This window comes from Musa acuminata, chromosome BXJ3-9 (genome assembly GCF_036884655.1).
Source record: "Musa acuminata AAA Group cultivar baxijiao chromosome BXJ3-9, Cavendish_Baxijiao_AAA, whole genome shotgun sequence".
In the NCBI taxonomy this organism is placed as follows: domain Eukaryota; kingdom Viridiplantae; phylum Streptophyta; class Magnoliopsida; order Zingiberales; family Musaceae; genus Musa; species Musa acuminata.
The window spans coordinates 5,222,798-5,239,981 of record NC_088357.1 but is presented as its reverse complement, the minus strand read 5'-3'; the positions used below and the strand labels follow the sequence as shown (position 1 = coordinate 5,239,981).

Below are 17,184 nucleotides of genomic sequence, written 5' to 3'. Positions count from 1 at the left end.
GTCTAAACCATTTGATTTAACATAAGACTTATGATTAGATATTTCATTGTTGACTGTAGATGTTTCCGAGTACATAAGTTTCTCCATCATTTAGGTACTTGGTAGGGAATAATTCTCCTAAAAAATAAATATTATTTAAGATCTTTGCTTGCCTAGAGATATTTTGGATGGAAGAAGTAAAATAAAAAAAAGACGATTTTCGACACATTAGAAAATTACGTATTTGTGTTCCAATCGGGTCGATCTCGATCAAATTGGGCCACTGCTATTTGGGTCGTCAGATCATGTCTGATGCTGATCGGATCAGATCAGTTCACACGGGGCGCCCAATTTATTAGTGTTCGAATGAGGAGTGCCGTTTTTGGTTCACCTGTTTTGGCCGAGGCAGGGAACTGAATGTACCACTCTTCAGATGGCGTTGTGGTGGATGACGTCAGCCATGTTATTCGGGGCCCACCTCTCTTTTTAGCGATCGAACCGTGTTCGCTGTCTCGAAAATCGCACGCCTTGTCTAACATACCCATTAATTATTATTCCCACGACCTTTTTCCCGCTCCCGAATATTTCCAGGTATTAGTTCGTCGAACGGGATCGGACGGCCAGGATCGATCTTAGACCCTATAACTTCGTTTGCCGCCCTTGTTCGTGTCTCCATCGTTCTCACGCTTTCGGGAAACTCGCACTCGCCCTGTGCCCTAATTCCTACAACGATGAGGTTCTTCCGCTTCCTTTCGTCCAGGTAATCGATTTCCTTCCTTTTCCCGGTTATCGTCTCTTGGCTTCTCCCTCTGTCGGGAAAATCTTGATGTTCTTGCTTGTCGCCTCAATCCCACCGGACAAAACGAACCTCTCCAGTTCTTTTCGTCCTCGATATTAGACGCCTGGCAACGCGTTCAGATCTGTTCAGAAACGATCGATGGCCCAGTTTCTTTTCTTGATTTCTTTTATCTACTGAGAAATTGCTCGTCTTTTTTGTCGTCGCAATCCCACCTAAAGAAACGAGACTCTCTGTTTTATTTCTTCTTCGTTATGACACGTTTCTTATTGTGTTGAAATCTGACTATAGATGATAGATATACCATGTCGTAGTCTAACTGTTTGTAAAATGGTCTCTGAAGTATAAGAAAGGGTTTTGCAGTACAGTTATCCCCATCTTTATGGCAACCATGACTGAGTTGATCACTCTTTCATCTGGTTGAGTTGCGGTTTAGGTTTTGCAAACTGTGGTGGCTGGTAGGGATGCGAACGAGACCCTCTGTTTTCTTTCTTCTTTGTCACCAGATGTCTGTTATCGTCTTGAAATCTGATTATAGATGATAGATATACCATGTTGTAGTCTAACTGTTTGTCAAATGGTCTCTGAAGTATAAGAAAGGGTTTTGCAGTACAGTTATCCCTGTCTTTTGGCAACCATGACTGAGTTGATCACTCTTTCTTCTGGTTGAGTGGTGGTTTAGGTTTTGCAAACTGTGGTGGTTGGTGGGGATGCGAACGAGACTCTCTGTTTTCTTTCTTCTTCGTTATGAGACGTCTATTATTGTGTTGAAATCTGATAATAGTTGATAGATATACCATGTTGTAGTCTAACTGTTTGTCAAATGACCTATGAAGTATAAGAAAGGGTTTTGCAGTACAGTTATCCCCATCTTTTGGCAACCATGACCGAGTTGATCACTCTTTTTTTCTGGTTGAGCGGCGGTTTAGGTTTTACACACTGTGGTGGCTGGTAGGGTTGCGAACGAGACTCTCTATTTTCTTTCTTCTTCGTTACAAGACGTCTATTATTGTGTCAAAATCTGCTTATAGATGATAGATATACCATGTTGTAGTCTAACTGTTTGTCAAATGGTCTCTGAAGTATAAGAAAGGTTTTTGCAGTACTGTTATCCCCATCTTTTGGCAACCATGACTGAGTTGATCACTCTTTTTCTGGTTGAGTGGCGGTTTAGGTTTTGCACACTGTGGCGGTTGTTAGGGATGCGAACAAGTTGAGTTTTAGGGTTAAGTTCGCAATGCAATTCATGTTGGAAAACATGGGCTATGTTTTTGAAATTATCTTCTGACCTGTATGATCTGTAGTAGCATCACAAGGATTTGTATTTCAATGACTAGGTGCTACTTGTAACCTTTAGTTGCAGGTAGTTGAAAGAAGAATAACTGAGCACATTATTTGTGGCATATAATTAATGTGTCAGCAGATGCCGAGCAATCAAGTCTACTATTTCTTGCAGTATTATGTGGATTTGGCATGTGATTTTTTAAAAACTTAGTACATGATTATGATATGATGTCTCAGTTTCACCCCAAACACATTATGTTGGTCATTTGGTTATGTTTATGAATTCTTTAGTGTATAATCAACTAAAGAAGGTTTACTCTTGGAGATTCTGACACACTATCACATAACATTGCAACCATGCTTGCATGGGTACAGCTATTCTGTTATATTTTGCTCAAAGATATTGCTTTAACTTATATATGAGTTTTGCTATAAAGCTATTAATATTCTGTGTAAACTTGCCAGTAAATCTGTACTGGGGAGAGCTGCTAATGTAAAGGATTCTTATTGGTTGAATACTCAACATGGTTTTTCAACTTCTGGACCAGATCTTGTGACAGATGGTATGGATTGAATAGAAGTCTAGTTGTGTTTTCAACTTAACAAACAATGCATTCGTTCACCACCTTTTTTTCCTAGCGGGGAGCACATCTATTGGAAGATTTGCAAACTACACTGTTTTTAAGGGCAAAGCTGCCTTATCGATGAAACCAATTCTTCCAGCTATCCGAGAACTGGATGTATGTTCTATTTGTACACCTATTCTGCGCTTCTCAGTATAGGTGTTGGTTTGGACTTTTAACTAACAGTATGCTTGTAGCAGTCTAGGAGTTCTAGAGTATACAGAAATGGCTCTGTTATTTTGACATTTTGGCCTGCTGTTGGACAAAGAAAGTATGATTGGGAAAAGAAGCAGGTAAAGAATGTATTCCTAATTCTTTTTTGTTCTTATTGGAGCATTTCTATTTGTTGTTTTACTTGTCTAGCTATTATTAGCAAAATTAGGGTGGAGTTCTATAAGATTTTGTTTGCTGAACCACAACTTTGTTGATTTATTTTGGATCGTTGCTTGTTCATAGGTCTTTGCTTTGTCAGCTACTGAAGTTGGAAGCTTGATTGGCCTAGGTCCTACTGAATCTTGTGAATTTCTTCATGATCCTTCGATGAAATCGAGGTTCCTGATATTTGATCTTATATTGTTGGGAGCATTTTTATTTTACATGTTGTTTACTTCAAATTATACTCATACTTTCATTTAGTAATTGAATTGCAGTTTAGAAGGCCAGGTGAAGAAATCACTATCAATTTCCCCATTGGGCAATGACAATGGATACTTTCTAAACTTATGTAAGTCATGTATGGTTTCTTAGTTAATGTATAATATCACAATGAGTTTCTTGTTTTGATTATTTCCTCCTCCCCTAGTTATCTTGTGGTAATTTTTAGCAGAAATCTCAGAAGATATTATTGTATTAAAATAGAAGCCTCTGTTGCTTCCACTCTCTAAGAATGACTGATATTTCAAGCTGCTCAAGTTACAGGGAGATTAAGCTAATCAATCATACTATAGAAACTGTCATTGAGTTTTCTAGTGTTGACAAAATATTGGTTGATAGTTATTGGAAATCTGTTTGCAGAACGTGTCCAATTTGCACTAGCCTGGTGATCTTTTAAGTTTTAACACCACATGCTGATACAAGGCTTTTAAGGTTATGGTTTCAGATAAACCAAGAAAATATTTTTCAGTCGCATTTTCCCTGTCATATACATCAGGTTTGATTTTTTTTTTTAGTATGCTTGGACAACCTATACCATGTTAAACAAGAGATATGGCAAGATTGTCTTCCATACTATACTTTTATGTAGTGAGTGCTCCAAGAAGTTACAAAGCACCACACTATGTTGTCCATGAGCATTACTATATATCTTGTATGTGTAGTAATTTTAAGAATTTGTATGAAATAGTTCCATTGTATTTTCATGGTTTTGACTTATGTGCTATTCCTTCTCCATTTTGATAATACTAATCTTCCAATTACTGTAACTGTAAATTGTTGGAAAAAGGATGTTATAGAAAACTAAGTTGTTTTTTTCCCTTTTAAACCATTGATAGCTTGATGATGGACGGAGTTGGGTATTTGGAACATGTAAAAATAGAGATGAAAACCCATTTCCAAAAAGTGGAAAGTCCTGATTGCTGTGAAACTGGTAGTGGTTTTTGGAACTTTGCATTTGGTTAGCATTAATCGAGCTTTTACAGGGTCAATTTGCTTACATCTTCCAGTTAATGATTACTTGCCTAGATGAAAAACTGCAATACCTCTGTCATTGAAGCATTCAGTTTACAAAACATTTATGGACAAGTTTAATCTATTTCCACAAAACTAAAATAGAAAAACTAAATGAAAAATTAGTGGTCTTGCCCTACACGCATCCTTGTCCTAGAGAGGCACACATTGTCTAGTAAATTGCAATTCAATACAGAGCAACTTTGAGTTGAAGAATCAAGAGAGAAACATGATATTTAAAAGAAATTGGACATTTGTATACCAAGATCGAATGTACTTTGTATCTGACCTTTTCTTTACATTTTGGAGTACTTGGAGAGGCAGAAATAACATCATTTTCTGTAATTTTTGTTTTTATTTGTTTATGATCAATATTTGGCTTCATCTACTCCTATTTATTCCCGTTAATGAAAAATTTTCTTTTCTGCAAATTTGCAAACTAACATCATAAGAGATTGAACGGACAGCTGTTGTAAACAACATCCGGAAGACGAACGAGCGACTTTCAGTTCCAATTACCAAGGCTGAATTCACAGTTATTCGCACAGTATTAAGTGTAAGATTCTCGATGTGATGCTGCAGTTTCTTTCTATCATGAATTCTGCAAGATTTTCTTTTGATGAAATTGTAGATCTAACCAAAACATAAAATGAAGCCAATCCTTGATATATAGTAGAATTTGGGTGCCTTTTTTTTTTTTTTTCATATTTTAGATGACGCATGACGTGCTGCATCTCAAATGTGTAAATATGCATGCATAATCATAGAATTAAATCCCACTCCTGCAACATAATTTGACAGAATAATTGTCCTTTAACAACACCTGCAATGACAGTTCTAAGCCCGGATGAAAATGATGAAGTACATTAGGTCATTGACAACCAATGAAAAACTTTGTTAGATTTCAAGAGCATGGATTTTAACTGCTTTCAGTATAGGGATTGGATCGACACACATGGCTCATATGGCAAAAGATTGACTTTTTGTCTTTTAACAACATCAGTGGCTCAACTTTCTTCATCTCTGGTTTAATTATGCAAATATCTAGCATGTTATAGACCTTAAGATTTAAAGCTCTGTGCTGTATACAATTGTAGGTTAGATGAAATTTGAGAATTAGTTATGCAAACATGTGAGGTATGTGTAGAAGACTCTTTGTGAAGGACTGGACAAGTTACAGATTTATTGTACTGTGATACAAGTTGGTTGTCGTGTTTCGAACATACATGACAACCCTAAAGTATTGGTTGAAACTGCAAGTTTTTTGTACCTTGAGACAACATAGTTGTGGTGCTTCAAACATGCATCACAACCACAAAATATGGGTTGAAATTCTTTTAAGGCTGCTGCATACCTATTAATTCGTAAACAAATTAGTATTCTAACATACAAGGTGCATTTTTTTTTTTTTTTGTAGTATGTATTGCCACATATCATGGGTTGGCCCCAGGCCATGATGAGAGCACAACAACCAACCACTGAGACAAAAACGTCAAAGAGCCGACCAGATCCCATTTTTGAGTGGGGAAGGTAACTCAGCACACTTTTCCAGCCTAGTGCAGTCTTTGTTCCCAAAGAAACAGTGGTGTCGGCTTATTGTCAGCGTAGAACTTGCATTGTTGGATGCTCAGTATGTCATTTGAACTTGCTGGACAATAGAGGTAGTTGACAGAAGTGGTGATTTATGGTTCTGTATTGGGTTTCCTTTACAAAACCATGAACAGAGGATGCTTGCAAGTGCAATTTGTGTTAGTTTGTGGCCATGATATCTGCAGAAAACTGTACTCTTTTGTTTGGTAGGATTACTTAGATATCATATTTGCTGCATGCACCATCATGTTTCGAGAGGCCAAACAGGATCATGAGGACAGGAGATTTTGCATCAACTTTTTAGATATGAGTTGAGCTTTTACTGCTGCATGATATAATCTAGGAAGTCATGCTATGTATTTCTCGTGCATATTGGATGCTGCATGTCTTGTTTATCATCATGTGCTACTACCCTGGTGAAAGTGGGGTGGGATTTTGGCATGCGTGTTGTAGGCCATAGCAAGCCATGAGAGAAATCTCAAGGAAGCCCGTGTTTCTTCCTTGAGAGAGGAAAACATCATGAGGCAGGAGGCTTTTATTGCATGCTGTTTTGGTCAGGGAGGAAGATGTACGGTTGGAGTTTGAAACGAAAGAGAGACCGAGAGAATCTTTACATCGAAGTCGCTGGTGGCATCCCGAGAAGCTGTGTTAGACATCCGGTGAAGTCGGTCCTCGGTCTGCCTAGAACCACCGAGACAACCCGACTTGATCTCGAACCTGAGAAAGACGCAAGAGCTGGAACCGCCCCGCCCCCTCCACTTGTATGAATCACGGAGACAACCTGACTTGGTCTCGAGCCTGAGATAGACGTAGGAGTTGGAACTGTCCTTGGTGAAGCCGAGCTGAGTTTTAACGAATATTAATTTTTTTTTTTTCTTTGATCGTGATGGGGAGTAGAGGAGTTACCCCGTGCTTTATCCCTCCGATGTCTAAATATTTTTATTATTATTATTATTTATTGAAAAACCCTCAATTTACAATCGGGAGGTCTTAACAGCTTTCGATTAGAAAAACCTTGTCTAAATTCCTTCTTGATCCAGAGAATATTTGTCAATTGTGATTTATAGATAAAATTCGGTACCGCTATCTGCTAGAGATCAATATTCACGTGTTGAAGTTTCAAGTTTTTGTACTCACCAACAAAAAGTATCGGCCGTCTAGCTCCGTACAGGACCCAGCCGGGGGCCAATTTACTTCAGCGATGAGGGCACATGAAATTATTTACACGATAGCGAAGAAAGCCAAGCCTTGATGTCTCAAACGATTGACCCTTTATCACGGAAAGTGTCTTAAGCCAGACTGGCACAACAATATAAGAGTTCATCTATCTTGTAGCATGATATCTTCATCCAATTGCTTCGTGCTGCCCTCCCCTCTGCTGTCTCGCAGAGCTCAGATAGCCCGTTGCTTCTTTGGGCTCGAAGGCGCAGCGTTAAATCTGCTGATGAGGAACTTAAAACAAGGAACAAAGACGACGTAAAGGGCACCGAGGATGAAAGGTGCTGCAACGATCCAACCCAACAACTGCAAGAACATGTTTAACGCAAAGTGTTTTGTTAGTCAAAACATAATTCTTATTATTAAGGACAAACTACTTAACTTATAACGAGCAAAATGTGCGGTTGACGAACCGCATGGAGTACACTGATTAGGACATCTCTTGAGGCTTCACCGGTTACCACCTTCATCAGTGCATCGGATGTCAAGGGGAAATGAGGACCGCCAGAGATGACTTCGCCGAGGCGCAGGAATGGTACAACCAGACTGAGAAGAAACCATAAGTGATAGCTATTAGAATTCATAAAACTAATACAAGGAAATCAAAGCTAAAAAGGCAAACTTTTCTTTTTCTGTTTAATGATGGGAAACAAGGTCTAAGCCTCTAAAAAGATCATTTTGCACCACAGAAAGAGAAAGTAATTTTATTAAATGCCGTGAGGGGATATCAATAAGCCTGTGAAGGGCACCAGAGCCCACACACAAGGAGTAGCAATTCACAAACATGCATATCGTGCATGAACATATTATTGCGTCTACTTGCGTTTGAACACTAGATGGGAGAAAAATGCCTCCCAGGATCAAGAATCTTGATAGTAATTCGATAAAAATAACAATCATTGTGTTTAGAAAAAGCTATTAGTGCATTAAAACTACCAGGGAATTTTTAAATCAAGATTGTGCATATACGAAACATATAAGCCTTACTGTGTTTGCAGTGTTATCAGAGAACATAGGAGTGAGTGAGAAACAGTGAAAGTAGGAGCAAGTCATAAACAGAGAGAGAAACAAGCAAGTCTGGTGATTAGTATGGAGGAACACGATTGATTCAATGAAAAGTGAATATTGGTTTGGTGCCGGGCGAAATTTACCTCAACTCAATTGGGGTCGCAACAAAGTTGGCAAGCATGACACTTGGAGCATGGCAACGGTTTCCAATTAATCCAATGGCCGCACCACAAAGAAGAACCGTGGTCCCTGGTAACAAAAGAACATTTTAGTAGAGTAGAAGTATTTTAAACTATAATGTGCTTATGGCATGTGTGCATGCACATCAGAACAATTTTGAACCAAGATTGCTTTCCAATCTGCACATATCGGCAATTACTTGTCATGGACTATACCAACCATAGAGGTCAAAAACAATCTCCTGGTCCTGCAGTATCAGAGTCGATAAAGAAATTAAATATCTTAATGAGATGGAGAATCACACACAACAGTTACTTCATAACAGCTATCACGGCTGCATTTTTCTTATCCAAATGAACAAATTCTCAGATTTGTATCAGAATCACAATAACACGATTAGGTTCTTACATAGACAAACCTAGAAATTCCGTTAACAGACACTAGCTACAAGAATCTTGACTTCAAACCTGGAGAAAGAAACAAGTTCAGTTGTACCATTCCGAGCCCTTGAAAGTGGTTCAAGTAAATTCATGGGAGGTACCATCATAATCTGGTCAGGTAAGATAACTCATCATTAACTTGTTGAGCCTAGACTATTAGCTCAAGATTTTGGAGGTATCACAGAACTTAACATCTTCATTAAGGCCCAAAGATAATCCAGAATCAAACCCTCGCTGGAAAATAGAGTTGTCATCCTACTCATGGTAGCTGACCTTAGCGTATTCTGCTCTGATACCATTTTTCATGATTCAAATATGATAAATGACCAAATACTTATTGAGTCTAAACCATCGGCCCAAAATCCAACGTAGGACTAAATTTAGAAGTGTTACAAGTACATCCTGGTCTCTATCATCCCCAATGACATGCTGTGTGGGAGCATGCACAGAGTCATTCAATTTACTAGTTGGAGTACATAAAAAATTATCATGTTAACAAGCTTTCATGCCATCAACCGGTTGCCGTATTTTCCAACTTGGAAGCCAAGCTTATAGTGTACAATATCCATCTAAGAATCTTATATCTCTTCAGCAGTACGACGATATTGAATAAGTTTGAAAATTGTTTATCAGTGCCATCGATCATTATGCAAAGACTGACATAAGCATACTTTGAATCTTACCACAAATGGGAAACACTCCAAGGGTGACGCCAAGAGCAGTTGAAAATGCCAGTTGCTTCGGTTCTGCACCCCTGCAGGCAATTATCAACTCGACATCATTCAAAGCTACCATTGTAGCTGAAATCAGCACCATAATGCACAATTTGCAGTAAGGCAACAAGAGTGTGGACGAATCACAGGATCAGCAAGAAACACTTGAGGATGTTATAGAATATAAACGGAGATAAAGATCCGAAGAGAAAATAACAGATCAAGATATCTCATGAGACCTCAAAAAACTCAGATCTTGAATTGCAACATCAATCTTACGACGGCTGGGAAGTCGAAAAGCACCGATTATTACGACGACCACACGGCAACAGGCACAATCAATTCGAATCTTGCAATGCACAAAACCCAAAAGCTGCTAAGCTCGAAAGAGTACCTTCTAATGATTTGCATAAGTGGATCCACGACCTTCGTCTTGAGCCACGCCGTCAAACCCACTCCCCAAATCGGCATCTTTACCACCAACTCTCCCGAAAAAAGGATCAATTCTTTTTCTCGCTCTTTTTCTTGTAGCACTGCACTGATTCAATAACTTCCTCAAGAGGAATAAACAAAAAGAAATCCAAGAAAAAGCTTCGAAGCAGACCAAATGACGCTAAGGACGGACGGAAACAAGGCTCCGCAGGATCAATTTCGAGACGGCATACGAGCTTCGACGAGGAAGAAGGTAGGGATTTTGGGCTGCGGACAGGGTAAGATATCCCTTCTTCGATCCTTTTCTTGATGACCTTTTCGTGCTCATACTGAGAAGACCGGTTGTTTCGTTCGGCGGTATATTTGGGGAACGGACGGACACCAAAAGAATCCATACCCGTGGACCCCGCGTCATATCTCTGAGAGAGCCCGCATAAGTGAGGAAGTTACGTGTATCTGTTTTGTGTACTCTCCGCTACAAGAAGAGGGGGTTAGGTTATCGGACCTCCTTTTGCGGGTCGGATCATGAGCTCAGTGGTACTATCTGTACCCATTCGAACGGGACACGAGTTGAATCCCCTGTTAGAGGCTTATCGGATTCTTTGGTTGACACGTTTCGTACCCGCATCCGTTTTCCAAGCCCCATCGACCGGAGAGCTTTGACTCGAAGAATTCGGCCGGTGGATATATCCGTGGACGGGAGCTTTCCCTCTTGAGGTTCTTCTTGGGTTGATCACCGAGAGCGACAGCCAACGATCTTGGGAAGCAAGTTTGGAGCCTTTCTGTGGCTTTCGGAGAAAGCGTTAAATTGAAAGGTATGCGAGTAAAAATGAGGAAACGATGTTGAACTCTCATCCCCCTCGGTTCAGTGCAGGAATGGAGACCGCATGCAGTCTCATCCAAAGAAGCTGTTTACAGTGATGATTACTGGTCGGCAGCAGCTGTCAATGATCGTGAGGCTTCGGAGAGGTCAGTGGAAACAAAGGCAGCAGCTCCGGCTCGGCGTTCTGCGATCTTGACCGGGGCGAAGGGTGCAAGTAGAACCGCCTCTCCTTGATGGCCTTCTCCTCCTCCTCCTCGTTCAGCTCGTCGCATATGCCAAGCCCGGCGAAGCCAGTAGAGGGCGACACCAGCGCGGTCATCAAGGAAGGCGACAGCACCGCTGGACCGACGGCGGGCTTCATCACGGGGAGCTTGAGCCGGGAGCCACGCCTACGTTCATGGAGCCGCTTGAGGCCTGCCACCTTGGCGGGGGCGAAGGGGGCAGCGTCGGGCGGCTGCTCTTGCGGGCCGGTGAGCCGCTGGACGAGCTCCTTGAAGGTGGCGGCGTCGGTCTGGACGAAGGTGGTGGGGCATCGCTGTGGTGCTTCTCCGCCATGCGGCTTCTCCATGGATGCTTTGTTGCGTGAAGCGATAGGCTTTTGGTGTCTGCATGCGGTAAGAGAAGATGGCATTATAATATATATATATATATATATGGCAAACCACATCACACATTATTAATGCTTCTTATAATGCTAACAATTCCTATTGATGCTCATATCTCATCTACAAAGAGGACCGTAGAAGAACCATCTTAAATGTGGTTCATCTTTGAGGGAGAAGAGGAAAGGCCATTACAAAACTTAACAAGAGACTAAGAATCTTCTTATACAGATTCATCTTTTCTCTCGATAAAGGCAGATATTAATGAGCTCTTTCTGGTTTGATTAAGCTTGTAGCTTAATCCAGAGGTTATACAAGGAAGAAGAAGAAGGAGAACGGTTGAATTCTACGACTCTTGTCTTAGCTAAACAAAGTTAATACATACAGGCAAAGGACATCATAAATTGAAGGAAAAGATCAAGTGCTCAAATCACTGCTTTTACGAGAGATTAAAACGCAGGCATTGGATGAATTCAAAATCCACAAGAAGAACATGCAGTGTTGTATGATTCAACTATAAGAAGAACAAAAGATGAAACCTTGAAACAAAGAACACTGCTAACGAGAGATGATCAAAGGTGGCCAAATTCGAGAAAAATTGGCAATGGCTCACCGCGGTTTCTCCGAATCGATCTGAAGTCAATAAAAACAAGAAGTTTGGCATCAAACAAGAGGTTCGAATGATGGGGACATGCTGTTCGCGTGAAGGACTTCACAGGATATCCATTCTGGGACGAAAGAGAAGAGTCAAGGCTAACAAGAAGTAGGTTTGCAGCGTCGGGAGTTTTCTTTTGGTCGCAGTGTCCATTTTAGGCTTTTTGTTTTGTTAGATGGAACCGATTTAAGAGGAAAGCGTTGGAGACAGAATTAAGAGGTTGAAGTTGACTGGTGGTTTGGTACGTCAAAACCAATATCCGAAGAACATAAATTGGATATGTATTTATATCCGAAGAACAGTTATTTTGGTAATGGTTGACATCATATATGATGACAAAGGGAAGAACGAAACCAAGAGCTTTTGTTGTGCTTTAAATTGACTGTTGAATTGCTTCAAAAGGACGAGGGAGGCGTAGATCGTATGTATATCCATGTGGTGCTGTGTAGAGTAGATCAGGCTCAAGTTCAAGTCTACGAATAATATATATATATATATATATATATTATAATTATATCAAGTGGAATATATAATTTTGTTAATAATTATGATTTATTAAAAAATGATATTTATCTCTTGATAAATATGATTTATTCGATATGTTTGTTTCCTTTTTCTCATCTTTCCATGTTGATATATGATAACTTATTAATAGTATACATGATAGAACCTACTCCGATGGACGTATAACCCCTTTCACACTAATAATGAAAGCGTTATCTATCCTATCTATCTTTTATTTATATATCTAATGCCTTATCTTATTAAAAGAAAAAAAAATCAGATTGAAAATTCTAAATTCTAATAGAAGATTTACTTATATTCTTGGAAAGGATGATCAAACCATATATTTGATTTGATTTAATTATATTATTTATTTTACCAGAGTTCTCTATTTTTATATTTTTATTAATTTTTAATTACTATTCTTCTCTTATAAAAATATATTCTATTGCTTTCGTCTTCTACTCATATATATATATATATATATATATATATATATATATATATATTCTGTAGCTGTCCTCCCACATCAACAACAAAGCCCATTTGTCTCGTGTACTTGGACTATCTCACTGCAGCAGTTGCACGTCTCTTTTCCATGGCGGCCGGTGCTATCAGCGTGCCCTCGGATGAGACCGACGTCTCCTCTCGTTATAGACGGAGACTCTCCAACCGGACAGACATCTTCCCCTAACATTTGGATCTCTCCACGTAAATATGCCGACGGCAACACACGCTAAATGCCAATCTTTGATAAAGGGTACAATGCATAAACACTTACGATCAAAGCTTTGTATTCTGATGGGGTCATCACAGCGTCTTCCCTAATAACAACATACCTTTGTCACATGTATATGTGCCACTGCCGGTTATCTAACATCCGCCGGTGTTTTCCTTCGATGGTCGATGGCCCTCGATGAAGCTGCTGACATCCTCCATGAGCACCGCTGACTGCTTCAGGTCGGGGAAGGCGAAGAAGGCGTGGAAGGCCTCCGGGTACTCTACCAGCCGCGCTTCCTTCCCCCTCGCTTTCAGCCCCTCGTAGTACCTCCGCTGCCAGTCCTGCAGTGGGTCGAACCCCCCCACGACCACCAACGCCGCCGGCAGGGCCTCCTCCAGCTCCCCCGTCGCCCGCGGCCCGAACACGTTCGATGCCTCGTGGTCCCTGTCCGCCCCGTCCGGCAGGAACGCCCGCCACAGCCAGTCCGTTCGCTCAACCGTCACCAGCGGCGCCCCGGCCAGGCGCACCTCCGCCTCTGTCCGCTGCTCACCGCCGAAGTACGGCTGGATGAGCACCATGCCCGCGAGCCGCAGCCTCTTCCACCCGCTGCCGGCTCCTGCAGCCCAGCGCCGGGCCACGTGGTGGCAGATGTTCGCGCCGGCGGAGTCGCCGACCAAGAAGCATCTGGACAGGTCGGCGAGATCGGCCGCTAAAGGGTCAGCGTACAGCAGGCCGACGCGATCCAGGAAGCGGAGCACGTCGACCCCGTCCTCGTACGGCGCGGGGTGTCGGTGCTCCGGAGCCAAGCGGTAGTTGACGGATACGACGATGGCATTGACCGTGCGGCAGAGCCGGCGACAGACGTGGTCGTAGAGGTAGGAGGCGGGGGAGAGGAAGGCGAAACCGCCTCCGTGGAAGTAGACGATGACGGGGATCTTGAGGCCGGCGGAGTCGGAACAGGGGATGAAGAGGCGGAACCAAACGTCACGGGAGGTGTCGACGGGGACGTCGACGGTGCGGATGCCTTGGACGGGTTTGGCGGAGGCGGAGGATCGGGCGTCGAGGAGGGAGACGAGTCGGCGGTTGACGGTACCGTCGGATCGGCAAGCGGCGTCGTTGATGGCGGAAGCGGCTGCAATGATGAACCGCTTGGTGATCGATAGGGGCGGAGCCACGGCGGCAAGGCCGGGCTCATCCGGCGAGCGCATCTCTGCGGCTACCGCACCGACTCCCTCGGAAGCGGTTTCACAGTGTCCCGCGAGGGAGCGAGTTGGAGGGCTCATCCGGCGAGGGACTGCATATATAGAGACCGATCACGACTCAGGATCCGCCACGTGTCATCCAGCCCAAGGCCCCACCAACGGCGACGAAAAACAACTAAATCATCCCCGAAACCACCTCCTCCTCGTTGGCTCTCTCACAACCATAATTTGTGGGCCCCAACACAAGCCTGATGTGGCCTGATGTGTGGACCACAACCATCTCAACGATCGCTCACGTGAACCTTACGATGTGCATTAAATCGTGCACGTGGTTGGAAAGACTAAGAGATCCACGTGACACTCGCCATGTTAAGGTCGTATTTATACACTGCCTTAGATGCAGCCACGTGGCCATATACTATCATCTCAACCGTCCAAATCTTCTCATGGGAGGGACGTTTGATTTGATGTGCATTAAGCTAAAAATATATATTATCATCGAAATTGATTAGTGTATTATTGTGTAAATAATAGATCTATGATTTAAAAAATATTCCATATATAATCCAATTTCTCATAATCCATTAAATAACAAATCAAGGGAGAGAAATATATAATCTCACCAATTAATTGACTATTATCTACATATAGTGGACTAAAAATACTCAATATAGACTTTCCGCTACTGTATTGATATACCCCTATCTTTCTTATGTACATTGCAGGCAATACCTCCGTCACAAGTTAGATTATCCCAAATGAAAGAGTTTTTAATGGCATGTACAAATTGAGTCCCACCAATTAGTTGAACATTAAGTGGAAGTAGTTGACCACTCACAGCTTGCATCACTCCCTTGCAAATGTAGTCAACCTCGCCATTAGGAGGGGTGACTTAAAGTGTATTTTTATAAAACAAAACAAAATAAAAATCGAAAACCTCCAACGTGATATGCGTGTTGTTTCATTTTTGTGGCACTCAACAAGCCATTTCTTAATGGTTTAGACGATCGATCGTCTTTGATTGTGAGCCACATTTTGGCCCGTGTTAATAATCTTAAGTGATTGAAGTAAGCGATTACATCATATATCTCTTTCCACATCTTAAATGATAATTATTTTATGTTTGTTATAATGGTATTAAGAGAGGGGGTGAATTAGTACTTTCGTAAAAAATTAAGTCAATTCAAAACTTTCGACTAAATAAAAATATATTAAAAAATATGTTGAAAGTGTGCTTGACTTAGAATAAAAATGATAAGTAATTAAGATAAAAAATAATAGTAACGAAGAGCAGCACGAAAGTACACATCAATTTTATAGTAATTCGGTCGTCGTGATCTACATCCACTCTCGATTTCTCCTCCGTTGAGATTATCGGCGTCCACTATCGATCGTTCTTCAATGAGCGAAGACCAACCACCATCTTATATTACTTTCTCATTTTTACAGGTTTAGGAGATCATCTTTTACAAGTCTCACACTTCTCTTAGATTGATCACAAAGTTAAAAAGAGCAGGACATTTAGCACTTTTTCAATACTTTCATAACCAAAATCTCAATGACTTTTGTTCAACGTTCGTGCTCTTTCATGTAAGAAAGAGTGGGGTATTTATAGGGCCAATGACTTTAAAAATGGAGCAAAAAAGTATCTCATCCCTGGGCTAGGTACTAGTAGTACCACAGTTAGTACTATGCGGTACCATTGCCTGCACACTGATACTAGGTGGTACTATTGCCTGATAGAGTTTTGGAGATTGAGGTCTGATGGTACTAATGCTGACATGGTGGTACCATCACTTGGTAGTATTAACGATCGACGGTACCATCGCCATACCACCTGGGAGGCTGAGCCTCAAGTGATTCCACCGTCTAGATTGGGCGGTGTCATTGTATGACGTGGCTCTAAGTGGTTGAATGAGCCATCCAACTAGTCCTGTTTAGGGCCTAGTTGACTCCTAATTCAGTTAGTATGATTTCTCTCAAAACTAACTCAAATTAAAGTCCTAACTATGATAGTTAAGGCTAAAACAATTATGATACAATGAATCTAAGTTGTCCGACATGTCATTTATTCAACCGAACTCTCGATAAACTTTTGACGAACTCTCGACGATCTTCCGGTGAGCTTTCGACGAACTCCCATTGAACTTCCGGCGAGCTTTCATTGCATCATCCGATCCTTCGATATATCACCCGACTCAACTAGCTCGATGCCCAATCATTGACTCCGGCTCAATATTAGATTCTTCTTTAATCATTTTGCCTGTCTCACGATCGTAGTTAGTCTTACATCACGTATCTCAAAACATGTATTAGATCATTAATTCATCAATTGATTTAAATCGTCAAAATCTGAGATTCAACAATATCTCCTTTTTTGATAATGACAACCAATTGATGACGAAGTTAATCTTAACTCCCCCTATCTATATGCCATATTGAGATAAGACAAACTTGAATTCAAAAGGAATTATAATCCTTAAATTTAAACAATTTTGATCAATGTAATATATTAAAATTTCATACATTATGCATCATTATAGTTCCAAGTTATCATGCATAATTTCAACACTTCATAACAAATCAATATTACTTTAGGCATAACCTACATTATACTTTAGGCATAACCTACATTATACTAAGACTCTCTACGGTATGAAACAAGCCGCAAGGGCTTGGTATAAGAGACTTAGTTCCTTTCTAATTAAAAATATTTTTTGAAAGACATAGTTGATACCACATTATTTAT

The 17,184-nt window shown here is 41.0% G+C and overlaps 4 protein-coding genes across 7 annotated transcripts; 1 reads left to right on the top strand and 3 right to left on the bottom strand.

The window, feature by feature from the left end:
- The first annotated feature begins 606 nt into the window (after positions 1–606).
- LOC135650252 (single-stranded DNA-binding protein WHY2, mitochondrial-like) lies at positions 607–6,110 on the top strand. Its single transcript, XM_065169521.1, has 8 exons — positions 607–739; positions 2,525–2,622; positions 2,699–2,799; positions 2,883–2,975; positions 3,139–3,233; positions 3,333–3,406; positions 4,815–4,903; positions 5,765–6,110. Exons 1-8 carry the CDS (start codon positions 711–713, stop codon positions 5,879–5,881), a joined length of 696 nt encoding a protein of 231 aa, XP_065025593.1. The 5' UTR covers positions 607–710; the 3' UTR covers positions 5,882–6,110.
- A 915-nt stretch (positions 6,111–7,025) lies between these two features.
- On the bottom strand, positions 7,026–10,353 carry LOC103997465 (uncharacterized). 4 transcript variants are annotated; one of them, XM_009418694.3, is made up of 6 exons: positions 10,101–10,353; positions 9,891–10,029; positions 9,467–9,537; positions 8,307–8,412; positions 7,569–7,701; positions 7,026–7,461 (listed from the first exon to the last, which is right to left on the bottom strand). In XM_009418694.3, exons 1-6 carry the CDS (start codon positions 10,321–10,323, stop codon positions 7,330–7,332), a joined length of 804 nt encoding a protein of 267 aa, XP_009416969.3. In that variant the 5' UTR covers positions 10,324–10,353; the 3' UTR covers positions 7,026–7,329. The 4 variants fall into 4 exon arrangements, with proteins under 4 accessions (XP_009416969.3, XP_009416970.2, XP_009416971.2 ...); XM_009418695.3 differs by having other exon boundaries at positions 9,891–10,020; positions 10,101–10,272; XM_009418696.3 differs by having other exon boundaries at positions 9,891–10,014; positions 10,101–10,272.
- A 429-nt stretch (positions 10,354–10,782) lies between these two features.
- Positions 10,783–11,319, bottom strand: LOC103997522 (VQ motif-containing protein 31-like). The gene has a single exon (XM_009418767.3). It carries the CDS (start codon positions 11,317–11,319, stop codon positions 10,873–10,875), a length of 447 nt encoding a protein of 148 aa, XP_009417042.2. The 3' UTR covers positions 10,783–10,872.
- Positions 11,320–13,098: 1,779 nt separating this feature from the next.
- LOC135648973 (probable carboxylesterase 18) lies at positions 13,099–14,492 on the bottom strand. The gene has a single exon (XM_065167021.1). It carries the CDS (start codon positions 14,439–14,441, stop codon positions 13,386–13,388), a length of 1,056 nt encoding a protein of 351 aa, XP_065023093.1. The 5' UTR covers positions 14,442–14,492; the 3' UTR covers positions 13,099–13,385.
- Positions 14,493–17,184: the final 2,692 nt, after the last annotated feature.